Here is a 17226-nt window from a genome sequence, read left to right on the forward strand (position 1 = left end):
TGGCCAGGACTCACTGTGGGTTGACAGCAGTGCTGCAAGGGGCCGCCCGGCCTGCAGGGGCCGCTGTGTCCGCACCGGGCCCGGCCCTTCCGCCCCGTGTCCCCCCCCCGCCGGTGCCGCGCACCGATCCCGGTACCGCTACACAAGCGCTTTATTGCTGAGAGCCGCCGGTGCCGAGCCGGGGCCGGGGCCTCGCTCCCGGCCGGGGTCACGGCTTTATGTGCTCCCTGCCGGGCGGGGCTGGGAGCGCTGCCCGCTCAGTGCAGCCGCAGCAGGAAGGCTGCCGCCAGCCCCAGGGTGAGGGCGAGCAGGGCCGCGCTGCCCGGTGGGCTCAGGCCGTTCGCCTGCGGGGTCAGCGTGGGGCGCACGGTGAAGTCGTCCCCGTTGTCCACCTGGGCCAGCGCCTGGAACGGGAAACGAGAGTCAGGCCTCGGTCCGAGGCAGCGCGGGGATGAAAGTCCCCTCGGTGCGGACGGGAGCCGGGACACAGACATCACTGTTTGCGTTTGGGTGTTCCCACCGCAGGGAGCGAAGGAAGCTGCCCCTGCCATCACTGCCCATCCCATCACTGCCCTGGCTCTAGCCGGGGGAGGGAAGCAGAAGCTGGGGTGGGAAGCTGGACAGCTGCTGCGAGGAAGTGGCCCATGGGCCCTGCACAGAGGATGTAGAGCTGTGAAACACCCGTGCTGGAAGCCAGAGGGAGGAGGAAGGACCCTCGTTCCCCTGGGGTGTCGCAAGTGGGGATGGTGCAGTTAGGGTGTGAAATGCAACAGTCGGGACGGGGATTTCAGAGCAGTTTCCTTCTGTTCAGATCAGCACCTTCCAAACTAAGATGTTTGTGTGAGTCCCTCCTGCCCTGGCTGCACAGAACCACTCCTTCCTAGGGACTCCTGGTGTAAGTGGTTAAAGGTAACTGCAGTGACAGGCACTGCCCTGCCTGGCTGGAAAAGGGACAGCCATTCCCTCTGTGAACCAGCCACCAGGCTGCTTCCCTCCTTGGGTCACTGCAGAGCTGGGATAGGGCCAGGAGTGGGACCCCAAGGCCCAGCTCTGCCCCTTCACCCTTGTGCAGTGAGAGTGTTAGGCTGGTCTGCCCAGCTGCAGATCTGGACTCTCAAAAGGTAACTACACATTAGGTCAATGTAAAGCAGCAGGTCACAGCTGTGTGGGGTTTGACAGTGAAAAATAAGCATAGATACATCTGGCCCCGTTACCAACATGCCATGTGTGGAACAAGCACATCTCCCACCTGCTGCTCTCACCCTCCCTGAAAGCACCAGCACCTGCATTCCTCCCACAACACAGTCCCCACTGAGCAGAGAGCTGGCCTCCAGCAGCTTGGCAGTTGAACTGAGCCCCATGGAGGGAAGGAAACTACACCCCAGTGTGGAGAGGTGAGAGGAAACCACACAGCTGTGTGCCCACCTGGCATCTCCACAGCCATCCTCAGCATGCCCACACCAGGCACAGGCTGGGGCTGGCGTGCCCAGAGGCTGCAGGGTGGGTGGAGAGCAAAGTGCGAAGGTTACAGAGAGAAGTGATGCTTTTGAGTGAAAAAAGGCATTTAAAAAAGCAGTCTATGGAAATATTTAGACCTTACAGACCACAGCACAAAGCTGCTGGTAAGACAGTGGGACTTAAACAGAATCATAGAATGGTTTGGGTTAGAAGGAACCTTAAAGATCATCCAGCTCCAACCCCAAATATTCAGGTTTCCAGCTGAAGGCAGAAATTCTCCCCCTGGTTGAATCCTACAGCCCCCAACTGCCATAACAGCCCTGGGACAGAACCAGCTGGACCCTGCAGCTTCTGTGTGCCCAGTGCCATGGGGTTTCTCTTACCATGCAGAGGAAAGGCAGGAGGAGCAGGAGAGCGCGCCGGAGGGGCTGCATGGTCGGGGCACACAGCTCACTGTGCTGTCACACTTCCTCCTCTGCTCGCAGTGATGGCAGTTGGAGGCTTTAAGCACAGTGGTGGCACCATCTCACCGGTCACACCTCCTTCCCTGCACCAGCCCCACCACAAAGGGCTGTTTGAAACCAGGGTGAATTGGGGAAGTCACATCTTCTGCCGGTGCTGCGAGGAAGAGGGTGCAAGACAGCAGGGGGGGGGGTCTGCAGGCAGTGACACCACCGTACAGCCCATGCAGCCTCAGTTCTCCGCAGCCATCCATCTCCATCACCCGGCACAAGAGCAGCTCCTGCTCCGCACCACGGCCACACAGCCACCGACTCCAACACAAGCAGTGAGCCTCTGGCCCTGCCTTTTGCCACATCACAAAATACCACCTGCAGCATGAGCCCCTGTGTCTGAGCTCTGCTTCTCCCTACCCTGTGCCCTGCACCCACGAAGGACTAACAGTGGATATGGGCTAAACCCCTGCTGGATCACCGGGAGGGTTCTGCAAACTGTGCCCAACGTTTCAACCAAGGAACAAAGCTCCTTCCATGCAGCTGAGGCAGGAGTTTGGTCTGAGCTCTGCATTTCAGTTACACGCTTGGGGTGGTCTGATCCGGATAACAAATAGGGAAACGCTCCATTGCAGCCCCCCAGTATCCATCTCCTCATGGGCAGGTCTCGGAGCTCCCTCACCCCCTCAGCTGCAGCAGCAGGAAACAGATGGGGTCTGGTTATTTTCAGATGGCTTGAAATAAGGTAGTGAAATGTGCCAGGCTCATCCGGCTGCCGTCTGGTTTTGGGTTGCTGAAGCACATCACAGCGCAGAGGGGAAGGCTCCTCTGCTGCACAGCTTCACCCAACTCCGTTGATCCTTGCACTGCATGAACACCTCAGAAGGAGCCTCAGGACCAGCCAGCATCCCTTAGGGGAGCTGTAAACGGGCCTGCCCCTGCAGCGAGCGAGGCTGCGCTCTCTGCAGCAGCACGGCCGTGCTGGGCAGCACCAGCGTGCGGGGAGCGAGCGGTGATGGAACCCGAGCGGTGCCCGGGGCCAGGCCCTGCCGCACGGGGGGCTGCGAGCGGAGGCCAGGGGCGTGCAGAGGGAAGGGAACGCGGTCCTGCCCCGGCCCTGGAGACGTGAGGAGCGCTCCGGGTCCGCTCCTCAGAGGGGACATCCCCGGGGCTCATCCCTGCTCCAGGCGCAGGCTCCGGGGTGGGGAAGGGGCCCCCGCAAAGCTCCGGGCCCGGCCTCAGCCGGGGGGCAGAGCGGTGCATGCTGGGACATGTAGTCCCCGTGCTGCCTCGCCCTCCACGTGACCAAGGATGAGCCAATCGCAGCGGCCCTCCGTCGCCGTGGCAACCGCCTGTAAACAAGATGGCGGCGGGTGAGTGGTGCGGTGGCATGGGGAAGCGGGGGGACCCCCGAGGTTTGGGGACCCCCAGCACACACCGGGGTGCTCCGGGTGCTGCCACCCGCGTTGGGTCCCGCAGGACCCGCACACAGGGCGGTACCTGCTTACCCCCGTCATTCTGAGACCATTTCTGCTAACGGTCCTTCCTACCGGCCTTCTGGGCCCCGCAGGGCTGCACATGGCGGTGGCAGGACCAGAAACAACACCGGCATCAACAGAACCCCCCAGTTCCTTACCCGCTGCCTCCCGGCCGGCATCGCTCCCCATGGGGAACCAGGGGTATGGGGCGGTCAGGTCTCACAGCGCGTTTGTGCTTCCTCAGGTTCAAGCAGAGCAAAGCTGCTCTCTGCAGTGACAACAGCACCTTCTGAACCCCAGTGAGCAAATCCTCACGAAGTTCCTGAAGCTGGGCTTGACTTTTACATGTTGTCCCCTCATACAGAGCTGGCCAAGTTCATTGCCTCCACTGCGAAGGCTTTTCTTGCCTTCCTACATGCTCTGCAATGGTTGTAGCTTGTTCTCTCCTACACGTGTTCAAAATCAGATAAGAAACAAAAGGTTTCCACAGCCTCAGCAAGACCTAGAGCACATTAAAGCCTCATCTATTTTTACAGCTCTGTTTTAGGTCATATCCTTCACATCTTAGAGCAAAATCTCCCTTTCCACTGCCAATGAAGCTTCTGTTAACGCCAGGGTGCTGGGCTCTTTGTTAGAATAGCTCAATATTACCACTTTGTGCCTCACGCTGCAGGCAGGATGCTCTGTACCAGTGTCACAGTCTCTTTCTACAAGCCCCATTTCATGTTCAGTCTTCCCAGCTGCTGAGATTGCCTCTTCCCTTGGATCCTGGCTCCTAACAAGCTCCCACATGTACTCACTAGGTTGGGAGTGCCTATGGGATTGAATGGACCACCCTGCTTTCTCCTGCCCTCTCCTGCCCTCAGCATAACCCCAGTATTCCTTTACCTGCTTGTGAAGAAGTTGCAGCTGGAACACTGACCTGTTTTCTTTCCTCTGTGCTCTTCGTGCCTCTCCTCAGAGGATACCAGCCTGTCTCCTAGGACACAGAATCCAGAGCAAGGCAGCTTCTCCTCGTGCTTGAAGGAGGCAACACTGGAGAAGAACACACAGGGTAAAAGCCCCTCAATGATCAGGGGTTTCTGGGCCATCACAGTCTCTCAGTGACAGTCTGGGGGGCTCAATACCCCAGGCCAGGGCTAATCCCCCCCATCACATACACTGTCAGTAATACAGCCATCTCCCTATGGAATTCCTACCCAGTACCCCCCAAAGGGACCTTTGTTCTACCTGCTCTGGCAGGAGTTCTTGCATGGGGTCCCCCATGGTGCAGAGGATTAAATAACACCCATTTGTGCTTTCAGACACAGCTCAGGCTGACACGGAGCTCAAATCCTCCCTGATGCAAAAAATCACTCTGTTGGAACAAAAAATAGCAGAACAAGCACAAGAAATCCAACTGAAGGTAAAAATCCTGCCCTTATTGAGCCTGTTTTGTGCCATGCTTTGATGGTAAAGCCACAGGAGCATTACACCACTCAGACCTAGTTTGTCAGAACCAAGTTCAGCAGCAGCCTGCTCTATTACACAAATAAGCCTTTTCAAAGCACCAGAGCAATCGTATTGGTCCTTGGGTTGGGAGAATGAACAGTCCAAGGGATGACTCTGAGCACCCTGTCACTGGTATCAGCTGTTTGATTTCAGCCCTGGGTTTTCCTTTTGCTCTCTGAGACAACAGCTGCTCATACAGCAGAGCCAGCCTGGGGCAGACCCCTCTGCATGACTGCAGCTTCCAATAAGTATCCTTTTGTGTTTGGTTTTAAAGAGGTGGCTGCAAAGGTGCTGGTTTCATTTCTAGATTCGTTACTTCCTATAGGTCAGAGCACGAACCTGAACAGGAAGCACGGAGCAGGAGCCTGGGTGTTTCCCTACAGCTCTTGTGCAGATGAAGGAGGGGGAGATAGGTCAGTGTTCCCTGACCTATTCTTGGAGCAGTGTATTTATATCCCACACCTCATTTGAGTCTAATTCATGAGGTGATGCAGCCTTTCTGACCCTTACTCTGCCTCTCTCTGAACGGAGTGAGAGGATGTGCACCACTGACTCACCTAGCCAGGAGTAATTGTCCAAACTGTGCCTCAAGGTCCTGAAGGCCAAGGAACTAAATAAGATCATTATCTGCTCTGGTCCCAAAGGACAGGAGGATTGCTGAGCTTGAAGAGAAGATGAAGACCCTTCAGAAAGAAGAAGGTAAAAGATTATTCTACCCTTGGTGCCTTGCTCCTACCTGTGGGAGAGTACAGAGCTCCTGGTACTGCAGCAGAGCAGTGGACACCTCCTCTCTGAACCATCCTTACTTTAAAAGCCCAAGAGCATCTTCAGTGAGTGGTATCAGTTACACAGACATGGTGCCTTCTGCCAAAGCAGATCCACACTTTATACCCACATCAAGGCCAGGTTGGACACAGGGGCTTGGAGCAAGCTGCTCTAGTGGAAGGTGTCCCTGTCCGTGGCAGGGGTTGGAACTGGGTGAGCTTTAAGGTCCCTTCCAACCTAAACCATTCTATCATCCACTGCTCAGCTGTTCTGGTGCAGTGCAAAACACTATTTCCTGACCTATTTTCTGTGGGTTGCTAAGTTTCCATGAGCATAAACCAACCACACAGGAAAACAAGCAAAACAAACCAGTAAATACTGCAGAGTTCAAACAGGCTGGAAACCAGAGCTACTCACAGCTGAGCAAATACAAACCTCTGCTTGGGATCTCAGGGAGGATTCCAGGCCCAGGCTCACTTGTCCTGGGAGGCAGCCTAACTTCAGACTGAGCCCAGCTGTGAGTGAGTCACTGAAGGTCTTTTCCCCCATTCAGTTCCTTGGAATCCAGCAGCTTCTCCAGCTGAGCCCAGACATGTTTCCTACAATGGCTGACCTTCCTTGTAAGCACAAAGCAGGAGTAACCTCTCAATTTCCTGAGCAGAGAACACAAATATGCCTGTCAAACCACATGCATGTGTTTCATACCTCATTGTGCATTGTTCTAGCCATTCAGCCCAGGTTTCTCAACCCAGCTTTAGTGGGCACCTGCTAATTTTCTTAATAGGTCCCTTAAGACTGAGCAAGCAGAGCAGTTTTCATTGTTTAATTGCCAATTGCACCACTCCCACCAACCTCCTGCAGCAGAAAGCTTCACCAGTACCATCCACAGCTACTTTTTAGTCTGGCAGCATCTTTATCAAACTGCTGCAGGTTGAATTGTTAGGGACCAGCATGCAGAGTTCACATTCAGCTCCTGTGTCTGATAGACTTGAGTAGTGGTGGGTACAGTCAGGTACTGCTGGGGCATCCATGCTGTGTGACACAGGTTACCTATAGCTCTTCTTTAAGGTTGTGCATATTAAAACCCAGACTTCCTTTTCAGATCCTCCTGACTCATTCACAACAGAGGAACTGGAAATTAGGTACCTTCAGCTGCAGCTCCAGGTCTGGCAAATGGAGGTGAGACACCTGCTTCACTTGCCCTAAGCCATCTGCACCTCTGGTTTGAGATCCCTGCAGTCCCAGGCTGCTCAGTCTTTTTCAAGCTGCCACGTTAATCACCATAATTCACCACCTCACCCCTCTGAAAACAAAGAACAAGTTGGATGGGAGCTACATAGCAGCAGGAAATGATACCCAAACACCATTGCCTCCTGCAAGCCTCTTCACTTTGATTTCCAGGACTGCAGAAATACTCTTTGCAGCTACTACAGCCCTGGGAGACTACTGTGGCACTGCAGATGCTTTCATTCTCCCTTTCACCTACTACTAGTAGAGCTGCTATGACTGCTGGCCCCTGCCAGGGCCAAAGAACCCCAAGACAAACTTCTTTCACCTCCCCTTCTCTTCCCCTGATCTCAGCTGACCACTCTCAGGCTCCCATTTCTAGTTCTCTGGTCTACAACATTGCCTTGTGCTTACCTCTCACAGCAGTTTCTGAACGACTATGGTCTGATTTGGGTTGGAGAGAGATCTGAAGAACTGGAAGACATAGAATTGCTCAAGGATGAAGAAGAGCAGCCAGGAAGGAGCTTCTGGAAGCCAGGTAAAGCACCAGCACTCCTTGCTGAAGCAGTTATCCTAACTCCCATTGCATGCTTAGAGAAGGTGTGATACTCCCCAGAGCAGATAAGCAGCAAAGACCCAGAATTTGCATCTTCAGAAGCTGTGATCCTGTGCTGAGGTCTTCACCTCAGCCCATCTCAGGGACAGAGACATGGAGCCACTGAACAGGAGCTAAGCCAGACAGAACACTGGTATTTTATACAGTTCTATTTTGTAAGCCTTATTTAGGGGACAAGGAGAGAACCCAATGGCTCAGCCATTTGGAAGGAGACCCTCAAAGCAGCTGCTTCCTGCAGAGGTCACATACCCTGAATATTTGAAGCTTGATTGCTCCAATAACACTGCCATAAAGTGGGTGGAAAATGAAATCAGACACTTTGTGTGTATTGTAGCTGTAGTAACCTACCCATATTGTCTGGCTCCATCAGAGAGTATTGTTTGCCTTTCTTCCCAGCCAACACGTGAGTGGTTTAATTGAGATCTGATTGTAGAGGATGGGGTCCAAGTATATTTGGCAATGGCTTCTTAGGAAATGGTAACAGAGGGGGAGAAAAAAGAATACTTGGGCTGTAGAGCCAATGCTATTTCCTAACTGCTATGCAAATGTCAGTGAACTAATCCTTCCCTCCCTTGGATACAGGAGAGGAGAAAAGGGGGGAAGCAGCAGGGATTTTCACTGGTTTCAGCTCATGGTTTTTAAGGACTATTCCCCAGCTCTCCTTTATCAAACTGTAGAAACACAGGACAGAAACCACCAAAGGCTTCACCTTCTCTCATTTCCTCTTCTCTGATATCATTCTTCTGTCCCATCACCACTCTTACTTCTCCACCCTCCCCAAGCACCCAGATAAACACCCTCAGCAGTGTCCCAGCAAGGGAGAGCAACCTGCAGGTGGCAAGCAGTAAGCACCTGCCCCTGTTTACACTGGCATTTCCTCAGGGAGTCTGCCCTGATCCACTTATCCACCCCACTTAACCCAACCAGTTCTGTTCTTCACTGTGTATTTTACAGCACCACATCAAGGGCCAACAAAACACTTCTGAAATGACAACCAAAGACAAGGAGCTGAGCATGCCTGCATCTGGAGTTATATTAGCTGGTAGCAAAAGGCTGTTTCCCTGCTGCCCTGCCCCTGTGGTTTTGCATACACACTCCTGCAAACCTGGCACTGCTGTACCACAGCTGCTCAGTGTTGCACCACACTTTGCATGAAAGGCAAAGCATGGAGAGGCAGCAGAGACAGTGCCACAGTGTCAGGGCTCAAATGCACCTCAAATTCACACAGAGCTGAAAGCTGGTGTCCCCTTCCCCCTGTAACTCTGGTCCCTCTGCCACAGGTGAAGCAGTTGTTCCCCAACACCACATTGATTTTGATTTACTCTTGGAGAAGGTGAAGGACCTGAACTTGCTGGCTGGAGAGGGCACCTCTCACATCGAGCACAAGCCTGGGGGAGCTCGGCTCAGGCAGCCAGAACCCCTCCCTCTCACACTGTATCAGAATGGGATTGTCATGTTCAACGGACCCTTTCGGCCCTATGCGGACCCATCCACACAGGTATGGAAGGGTCTGTAGGAAAATTAGACTTAGAGCCATCCTGCTATAGTGTTCACTAAGCACCGGGAAAGGGAATGGATAGGAATAAGACTGGTGAGCTCGTATCAGTCCTGAAGAGGAGCATCTAACAGAGACCACCAGCTTCTCACCTGCATCCCTTAAAAACTACCCCACAAAGACATGCTAGCCTTCAAAGGGATGAAGATTCTGGGTCTTTTATGTAGACTTTTCTGCACAGCAATAGCACTGCAAATAGGAACAGCCCAGAGGGTATGTATCAGCCATGAGATAAACAAAGTCTGAGGTATGCCTACAAGCTCTCATTTCGTTTCAGCAATGCCTACAGGATATTATGGATGGCTATTTCCCTTCGGAGCTGCAGATGCGTTACCCTGATGGCATCCCATTGCAGGTAAAGCAGTGCAGAACTTGTTCAGGTTTTCTTAGCAGTCTGATGGATGCTCTCCACAGCAAGTTCAGTTTGAGGTTTCTGGAGGCAGTAAGACTGTATACAACAAGATTAACTCTGTGCAGGGAGAGGGTGGCTGAGAGCACACCTGCCAGAGCCGTGACAGGAAGTGAGTGTTTCTGCATCAAGACTCAATGGTTGCTCTGCCTCAGTGAATCTTGGCTCAGAACAAGACTTCTGAAAGCACAGCAGGCTCTGTGGTAGAGAAGCAGCATGTGCATGTGAAGAGCTGTGGAACAAAGAGGAGAAAAGTTCTCAACTAGTTCCCATGGAAAAGCTTTTGAAACAAGATTGAGCAAGTATCCATCAAGGAGGATGTTGGAGAGTTTATTTTGCCACAATTTCAATGGATTTGGCCACCTGAGGTTCTTTTAGGTCTCACTTTTTGATTTCTCAGAAAGGGCAAAAAGCCAAGGCCACCTTTCCAGGCAGGAAGCAGGCAGAGAGCCTCAGAGGACTCTAATCTAGGTCTTCACATGCACCTAACCAGAGGGGTGCACCTACGCTCTGCCACGAAGAAAGCAGGGCAAGAATGAGGCCAGGACAGGCAGGGTGAGCTGTAGGTGCGGTAGGCAGAAAGTCAGCTGGAGTGAGGATTGTGCAAAGCTCTTGGGGCTGTGGTTCCCTATAATCCATGCATAGCTGGCACATCTGGAAGCCACAGGACACTACAGTAATCTGCAGTAAATACAGACACAGAGTGCACCCAGCTGTGGTTTGTTCAGCCAATGTAAGAGGAACCTAAGTGGAACCCAGACAGACAGAGCTGGTATTTACACAGCCTGCCCCACTGCTGGGTGCATTCTGCCTGCCTTGGTCCATTAGAGCCACCTGACAGTCCCCACTGCAGCCTCTCACTGCCAGATCCCTCCCCAAGCCCAGCCTGCTGCTTCCACAGCACTTTCCACCTGCAGAGCCTTTGCAGGTGGGAAAAGGTCAGGTCCAAGCACATTTCTTGTAACTGGTGTAAGTGCCTGTGGAGATGGATGGACAACAACCCTGCAGTCTGGGTGGGCCATCCCAGGAACCTGAGGGATACACAAGGATTTGCTTTGTTAGAGAGCCTATAAGGAGCTGAAAACACAGTTCATTTGATCAGCTGGAGCAGCTTCCAAGGAAGCAGCTTTCATGGTTTCACCTGGGCTTTACAGCTCTTGGTTGTCATTGCTGTGGTTTATTGTGCTTTGATGCAGTGAGAACAAACTTGTCTAACTGTTAAGATGTGCTTATGGCAGCTGGCCTTAATTCAACAGGTCACTGACAGAAGGAACATGGAATTTCAGGACAGAGACCCTCCAGGGAGTTTTCCTGGTCACGGCCAAGTGGTTGGCCATTCAAAACCAAGTGAGGGGCAGGAAACCACCCAGATCCCAGGTAAATACTTAAACCTTTGCTTCTCCTACAAGCTCATTTTGTAAAGGTGGATATCTTCAGGCCAGAGTGATCTTTATCTATAGTGAATATGGGATAATTCCTCTTCAGGCTTTCATAAGAGAATATGGGACATAAGGTCAGGTCCTGGATTCCTCATTTTGCTTCTAGATTCCAGAAGTCTGTAAGCGATACCTGGCAGGGCTTACATCAAAGGCAGCCAAATCGTACAGATAGGGTTTGTGCATGTGTAACTAAACAACCCAAACACATGCAGTGCCCATCAGCAGCATCTTCCTGTTCATATGGAACTGTACTACTTGCTTGCTCATCTCAGGGCACTCACAGACAGAAGCTGTGCTAAATGTTTCCTTTATCCAAGTAGTAAAGAAAAAATAACTGTTCATTGCCACACCACAGAAAAGGGAACAGACACCTACAAATACACACTCATGAGATGGAATGTCTTCCAAGTCTAAAACCTGACATAGCTTCAGTTTTCCCTGTTCACAGCAGGACTAACCAGGTTTCAACCTATTGTGCATCCCAGCTGTGTGCTGCACAGGCTGCACAGTTGCTCACTGCTGAGGTTGACAGTGGAACATTTAATGGGTCACAAAGTGGGACAAGCTTCAATGAGGGAGACAGAGCCAGCCCCAGCGTGGCTAAGGGAGGTTAGAGCTCTCTCTGTCGGCTGTTGCGCTCTCTCATCACAAACCCAGCCTGTTCTGAGGGCAAATAGTTTGTCAGAAAGGTCACACATGGACACATCTCTCTGCTTCACCAGGTCCCAAAATCTCCTTGGAGCAGCTTCTCAATGAGCTTTCCAAGCCCTTGAAACACAGAGGAGAGGCAATTGGTGCCCACAACTCAGGCAGAGCAGCACAGCAGGTATGAGCAGATCCCCCAAACACCTAGAGAAGGTGCAGCAGTGATTCCATGGGCTCATCACCCTGCACAGCACCAGCACCCCTTCCCTTGGGCCTCTCCGAGCTCTGCATAACCTCCTCCTGCCAGAGAGGCTCTACCAGAGCACTCGTGGCACACTGGCACCTTCTCCTGGCTCTGGCTGCTCTCTGTGCAGAGCAGGCAGCAGTGACACTCACCTGCTTTGGTTTCAGGCTTCTGAAGGGGTGCGCAGCAGCAAAGAGATCCTGGTGGAGACACCCAGGCTGCCTGCCCTGGAGAGGTACAGGCATGGCCCCTGCCCTGTCAGGCTCATCTTCCTCCTATTCTTTCCTACTTCCTCCTCAACACTGTGGGTTTCTTTCAGGGGTTTCAGTTAAGGAAGTAAATGGAATTGTCCCTTTTACACCTTAGAAATAGAAAAGAAAGGCAAAGGTTCATCTTTTGGGAAGACCACTAAATTGTTCATGGCAAACTTGCCATCCTTTACAGCTCTAACAAAAAGTTTCTGTTGTTCAAACTGCTACTTCCTGCTGTGAAATAGCTTTCTCAACAGCAAACCAAAGCCTCAGAGTTTGAAACCATCTAAGAAGCTGTTTGTGATCAAGTTGAAAGGGAGAATGCTGCCAGGAGAGTGATGCCCATGTGGGAGGTCACACAAACAGCACTTTTCCACTCAGTCTTCTGGCAAGACAAGACCCAAATAGAGAATGAAAAAAAACAACCAACCCAAGCAGATTATTTTTAACCAAAGAAGTAGGGCAAGGAACTTACCAGACAGCCTGGTCTAAAATGAAAGAGCTAAAAAAGGTCAACAATACTCTTCTCTAGGCACCTTCAGGCAGGGAAAGCAAAGCAGTGGGTTGGTCTGCTTGGACGCAGTCATCTCAAGGACATCCCCAGATGTGAAGCACCTTCTCCCTGTTGAGGTGACCCAGGCTCTGCCACCAGCACAGCACTCGCTCCTCAACTGATGAGGTTCTCTCACCTCCAGGGTGAAGGCGGCTGAAGAGGCTGAAGCTCCTGCCCCTGGTGTCTGCACTCTCCGCATCAGATCAGAGAGCGGGGAGCAGATGTACATCATAAAGATGCTGTTCACGGAGACCATCGGGGACCTGCGCCAGCACCTCGCCCGTGCCAGGTAGGCCTAGGGCTTGTTCCCCTCCTTACCCAGCTCCATAGAGCCCTAGGGAAGGTTTCCCAGCTGCTGCTGAAGGCCCTGGAGCTGTGCTTCAAAGACATCAGCCCTAGCTGAGCAGGACTGAGGGTTACAGCCCCAGGAGCTGCTGGCATCCCCTGAGATGCTCGCTAGGCAGGGTCACACTTAGCTCAGAGTATTTAATACCCACCCTTGCCAAAAAGCTGACACAGGCACACATAAGCCTTTTCTGTTCTCTCAGAATTGCCACCTGACCCAGGTCCATCACTGCCTTTGCCTGCTTTCAGCCAACTGTTCCCACCATTCCCAATGTGGTGGTGCAACCTGGAAGCTGAGCTGCAGCCTTTAGCTTGGCCGATGGACCTGCTGCTGGATAAACACCCCACTTTGCTCAGCCAGCTCTATATCCCAATGGATTTAATGCTGCTCATAGGCTTTACATCCTTTTGGGGACTGTTCCAGATGGCTGGGGAACTCCTTTGCTCTCTTCTCTTCCCACTCCTGTTGCAGGCCATAGCCCTGGCCTCAGCCTGAGCCCAGGATGAGCTCATCACTGCTGGGATGCAAAAGCTTCCTTCCCACTGCAGCTGTGCAGCCTGGAATGACCACTCTGTGCCTGGCTGGTTGCATTTTGGGCAGGAGCCCTTTTTTCTGCTCAGCTTGTGCTTATGAAATGATCTCTCCTCCTTTCATAACCACAGCTGGATCAGCCAGAGGATCCCTCAAAACCTTGGGGATCCTGCCTATAGGAAAATCTGTGCTGTTCTTTCCTAGGGGTGGAGACTTCGACTCCTGTGAGATCATCAGTACCTTTCCCAAGAGGGTGTACTCGGACAACTCACAGAGCCTGCAGGAATGTGGCCTGACCTCCAACGCCTGCTTACTGCTGCAGAGACCCTGGCCAGCAAGAGGGCTACAAACAGCTTAACAACTCCTAGCAAGAGCTGCTCACCCAAATCCTGCAAGAGGAAGGAGCTGCCTTGCACCTTTAGCTTTGTTATAACCTCCCCTGGCTTGGAAAAGAGGACAGGGGTGACTTTCCAGACTTAGTTTCATTGTGCTGTTACCTGGGACAGAGAGAAATGCTCAGAGGCAGTGGGTGGGTGCTCTTCCCCAAAACCACTGGGCTCCTAATGCAGGGGCACTTCTGTCAGCTCAGACCCAAGCCCAGTTTCCTCATCTCTGCTGAAGGTTACACAGGTTAATGCCAGCCCAGGGAAGGCCACCAGCTTCACACTGGTCCTGGACAATGGCTTAGCTCAGGGATTCTCTATTGCAGCAAGACAGACAAACAGCCAGGGTCAGTTTGCTTTCCACACACAGCTGCCCCCAGGGATCTCACCTGCCCTTCCACCACGAGACAGGCTCAGTTATATGGTCCCTGGTGAAGCTGAACCAAGAGGCTTTGAGCCGTTGCAAGGCTGGGTCTGAGCCAGGCTCGGCTCAGGCAGATCCTGCTGCTGCTGCTGGGTTTCCTGTGCGTGAACAACTCCTTCCCTTGGACAGCCCCCAGCACCGGCGGGGCCCCGGCTCACAGCCACACTGAGCTGCCAGCCTGGCTCCCTCCCCCCTGCTGCAGCCATGGGCTGGATGCTGCAACAGGACACCGTGTCATTGGAGAAGAGCATAATCCCATTGCTGCTTCCCTGCTGAAGCATGAATAAAGCATCTTCCTCCCTCTCCCGTGGGCAGAGGCTGCGCTCTGCAGGCCCTTTTCCAGGCACATTCTTCCCTTTTCAGCTGTGACAAGCTCCCACTTGACTCCCAGCTGACAACACTCCCACTTGCATGAGGCAGCACCTCCTGGCTGGTTCCCTTTCAGCAGAGACACAGCCCTCAAAGCTCCCATAAAGCCACTGATTTCAGTTGCAGTTTCCAGTCCCATTATGTTTCAAGGGCACAGTTGCTGTGGAAGGGGACAGGACACACAGGGCTCTTCCCAGACCACTCCAACCAGAGCCAGACCCTGCACAACTCAAGTACAGGAAGCTTCACTCCTCCAAAGCAGCAGCTTCCACAGGTTCCCCATGACTCAATCCCCACAGCTCCAAATCAGTTTCCTTCCTTTTCCACCTATAGCAGATACAGCAGCATACAAGGACTCTCCTGTAGGGCAGCCTTTTCCACTGCCCCTCTACACCCTGGTCTATAACCAACCAGGTCATCTTTGTCCCTGGGCTGAAGGTGCTCTCCTCTGGGCTGCTGCTCTCAACACATAGAAAAGAACACTTGAGAGAGGTACCTGTCACTACTGTGCTGTAGGATATTCAGACAAGTCCTGTGAGCCTTTGATTAGCAGCAGAGAACTAAGGTGTTAAGATGTTTGTGTCAGCTGCATCAGTGAGTACAACCAACTCTGCTTCTGTGAGCTGGAAATGACTCAGAATCATTACGCAGGGCGATGTCTAACCTGTAGTCAAAATAAAACCAGATTTAAAAGAAACCCACCAGTACCGATATGAAAGGTACAGTAACATTTAATAGCATCTCAAAAGACAACACTGGTTATAAACTTCCTTTTTGGCAGGAAAACAAAATGCACTTGGTCCGGGTTGCAACAAAAGCAAACTTAAAGAGGAAAGATAAGACAACTGAGCATGAACTGTGCTGGAGCAGCCCTGAGCCATTAACACTCACCAGGGAGCTCTGGCACCAGAGCAACACAGGTCCCACCTCTAGGCCCATCCATCCCCTCAGCCTGCTGAACAGCTCCAGCCTTCACCCCAGCCTTGGGCTTCTCTGGTGGATGCTCAGACCCCAGCTCTGTGCAGTATTTCTGCATTAAATTAAGACAAACTCCCCCCAGAAAGGACTTAGTTGCCATAATCTGTGCAGTTGAGATGAATTAAACAAAAGTGAAACAAAAAAGGGAAGTGAGGCAGCAGGGTTTACAATTTAACAGCAACTGGGAGAAGTGGGAAGTAACAACAACCCTAAGCCCTTCCCTCCTGAAGCAGAAGCTCTCCCTGCAGAGGCGAGGGCTGACAGATGGCTGCACTTCACACAGCCCCAGAGGCTTTGCTGTGTACAGAGGCACTGGAAGCTGCTGTGAGCCAGGCCCAGCTTTGCTCAAAGGCCATGCGCAGCGAGCGTCAGACTTTCTTTGGATCCCTCTGAGATGATACCAGGGTTAGGCAGGAGGGAATCGCAGGCAGCTGCAATGAGTAGTTTTGGTCATGGGTTTCCCTGTGCTGGGATATAGGTCATGGTGCCAGGACAGTGCTGACAACCTGGAAGTGAAGGTGGTCAGAGATGAGGGTGCTCAGGGATGCCGGTAGAGTCCAGGACAAAAGGGGAGCCTGGGGCTCAGGCCAACTTCAGGAACTCCTGCAGGGTGTTCTGCTCCACAGCTTCCACAAAGAGCTCATAATCCTGCAGGGAAAAGCCACAAGTCACTCACAAGGCAAGAGCAAGGGGGCTGCCCACACCAGTCCCGAGAACACAGCACAAACCAGCTCACATGGCACAGGTGCCATCAGTTGTGTGGAGAATGACAGGGTGACATGAGGACAGCCCCACACAGCACAGCCCCGCTGCCCACCAGCACCCCAAGTCCCCCTGCCCAGGACCCCTTTTTCACAAGCCACCGTGCTCCTGACCCTGGCAGCACCTTGTCCATGTGCCTCACAAGAAATGCTTTTTGAAAGGCATCTTGACAACATTTGTAGCAAAAAGGAGGGGACTGGACTGTGCCCACCATGACCCAACCTCCACGGTGCTGAGCACAAGCCTCACCCCGCAGTAGTGGTCTCCGTTGACGATCTGGGGTGGGATAGCTTTGGGGTTACCGGCCTTTGCCCTCATCTCCTCCCGCAGAGCGTTGTCCTGCGAGATGTCCACCAGCTCGTACTTGATGTTTTTCCCATCGAGGATTCGGGTTACTTCGCTCTGTTGGGATTTGATCTGGAAGCCGGGCGGGAAAGGAGGGTTATGGGGAGCTGGAGAGGAGCCCGAAGGGAGGCACACACCCCAACGTGCCAGCCGCTCTCTGCAAGCGCTCCTGGATCCACACCTCACCCGGCCGCGGGGCTCGGCCCTGCGTGGGGCGAAGGGGGACACCCAGCGCGGAGGGATGGCTCCGGTGCAGCGAGAGCAGGGGAGGGAGCTCCAGGGATGGGGTCAGAGCCACCCACCCCACGGAAGAGGGGCCCCGGGACGCGCAGCCGCCGCTCACCTCCCTGGAGCCGGTCACCGAGGTGCTGTAAACCTTGAGGGTGCTCATGCTGCGATCGCGGCCGCTCCCTGCGCTCGGCCCGGAGGAGGAGGGAGGGAAGGAGAGACGGAGGAAGGGAACGGGCGGCCCCGCCGCCGCCCTGCATGTGACTGCGGGGACCAA

General features: G+C 53.2%; 2 protein-coding genes across 2 annotated transcripts; one reads left to right on the forward strand and one right to left on the reverse strand.

Annotated features, from left to right (window-relative positions):
- Positions 1-3273: 3273 nt before the first annotated feature.
- UBXN11 (UBX domain protein 11) lies at positions 3274-13818 on the forward strand. Its single transcript, XM_034069407.1, has 12 exons — positions 3274-3283; positions 4693-4793; positions 5524-5578; positions 6747-6823; positions 7295-7409; positions 8768-8985; positions 9320-9397; positions 10708-10828; positions 11613-11716; positions 11947-12014; positions 12726-12872; positions 13665-13818. Exons 1-12 carry the CDS (start codon positions 3274-3276, stop codon positions 13816-13818), a joined length of 1248 nt encoding a protein of 415 aa, XP_033925298.1.
- A 1531-nt stretch (positions 13819-15349) lies between these two features.
- Positions 15350-17216, reverse strand: SH3BGRL3 (SH3 domain binding glutamate rich protein like 3). Its single transcript, XM_005140232.3, has 3 exons — positions 17065-17216; positions 16626-16793; positions 15350-16262 (listed from the first exon to the last, which is right to left on the reverse strand). The coding sequence occupies exons 1-3, from the start codon at positions 17110-17112 to the stop codon at positions 16197-16199; spliced, it is 282 nt and encodes a 93-aa protein (XP_005140289.1). The 5' UTR covers positions 17113-17216; the 3' UTR covers positions 15350-16196.
- Positions 17217-17226: the final 10 nt, after the last annotated feature.

Source organism: Melopsittacus undulatus, chromosome 14 (genome assembly GCF_012275295.1).
Source record: "Melopsittacus undulatus isolate bMelUnd1 chromosome 14, bMelUnd1.mat.Z, whole genome shotgun sequence".
Lineage (NCBI taxonomy): Eukaryota > Metazoa > Chordata > Aves > Psittaciformes > Psittaculidae > Melopsittacus > Melopsittacus undulatus.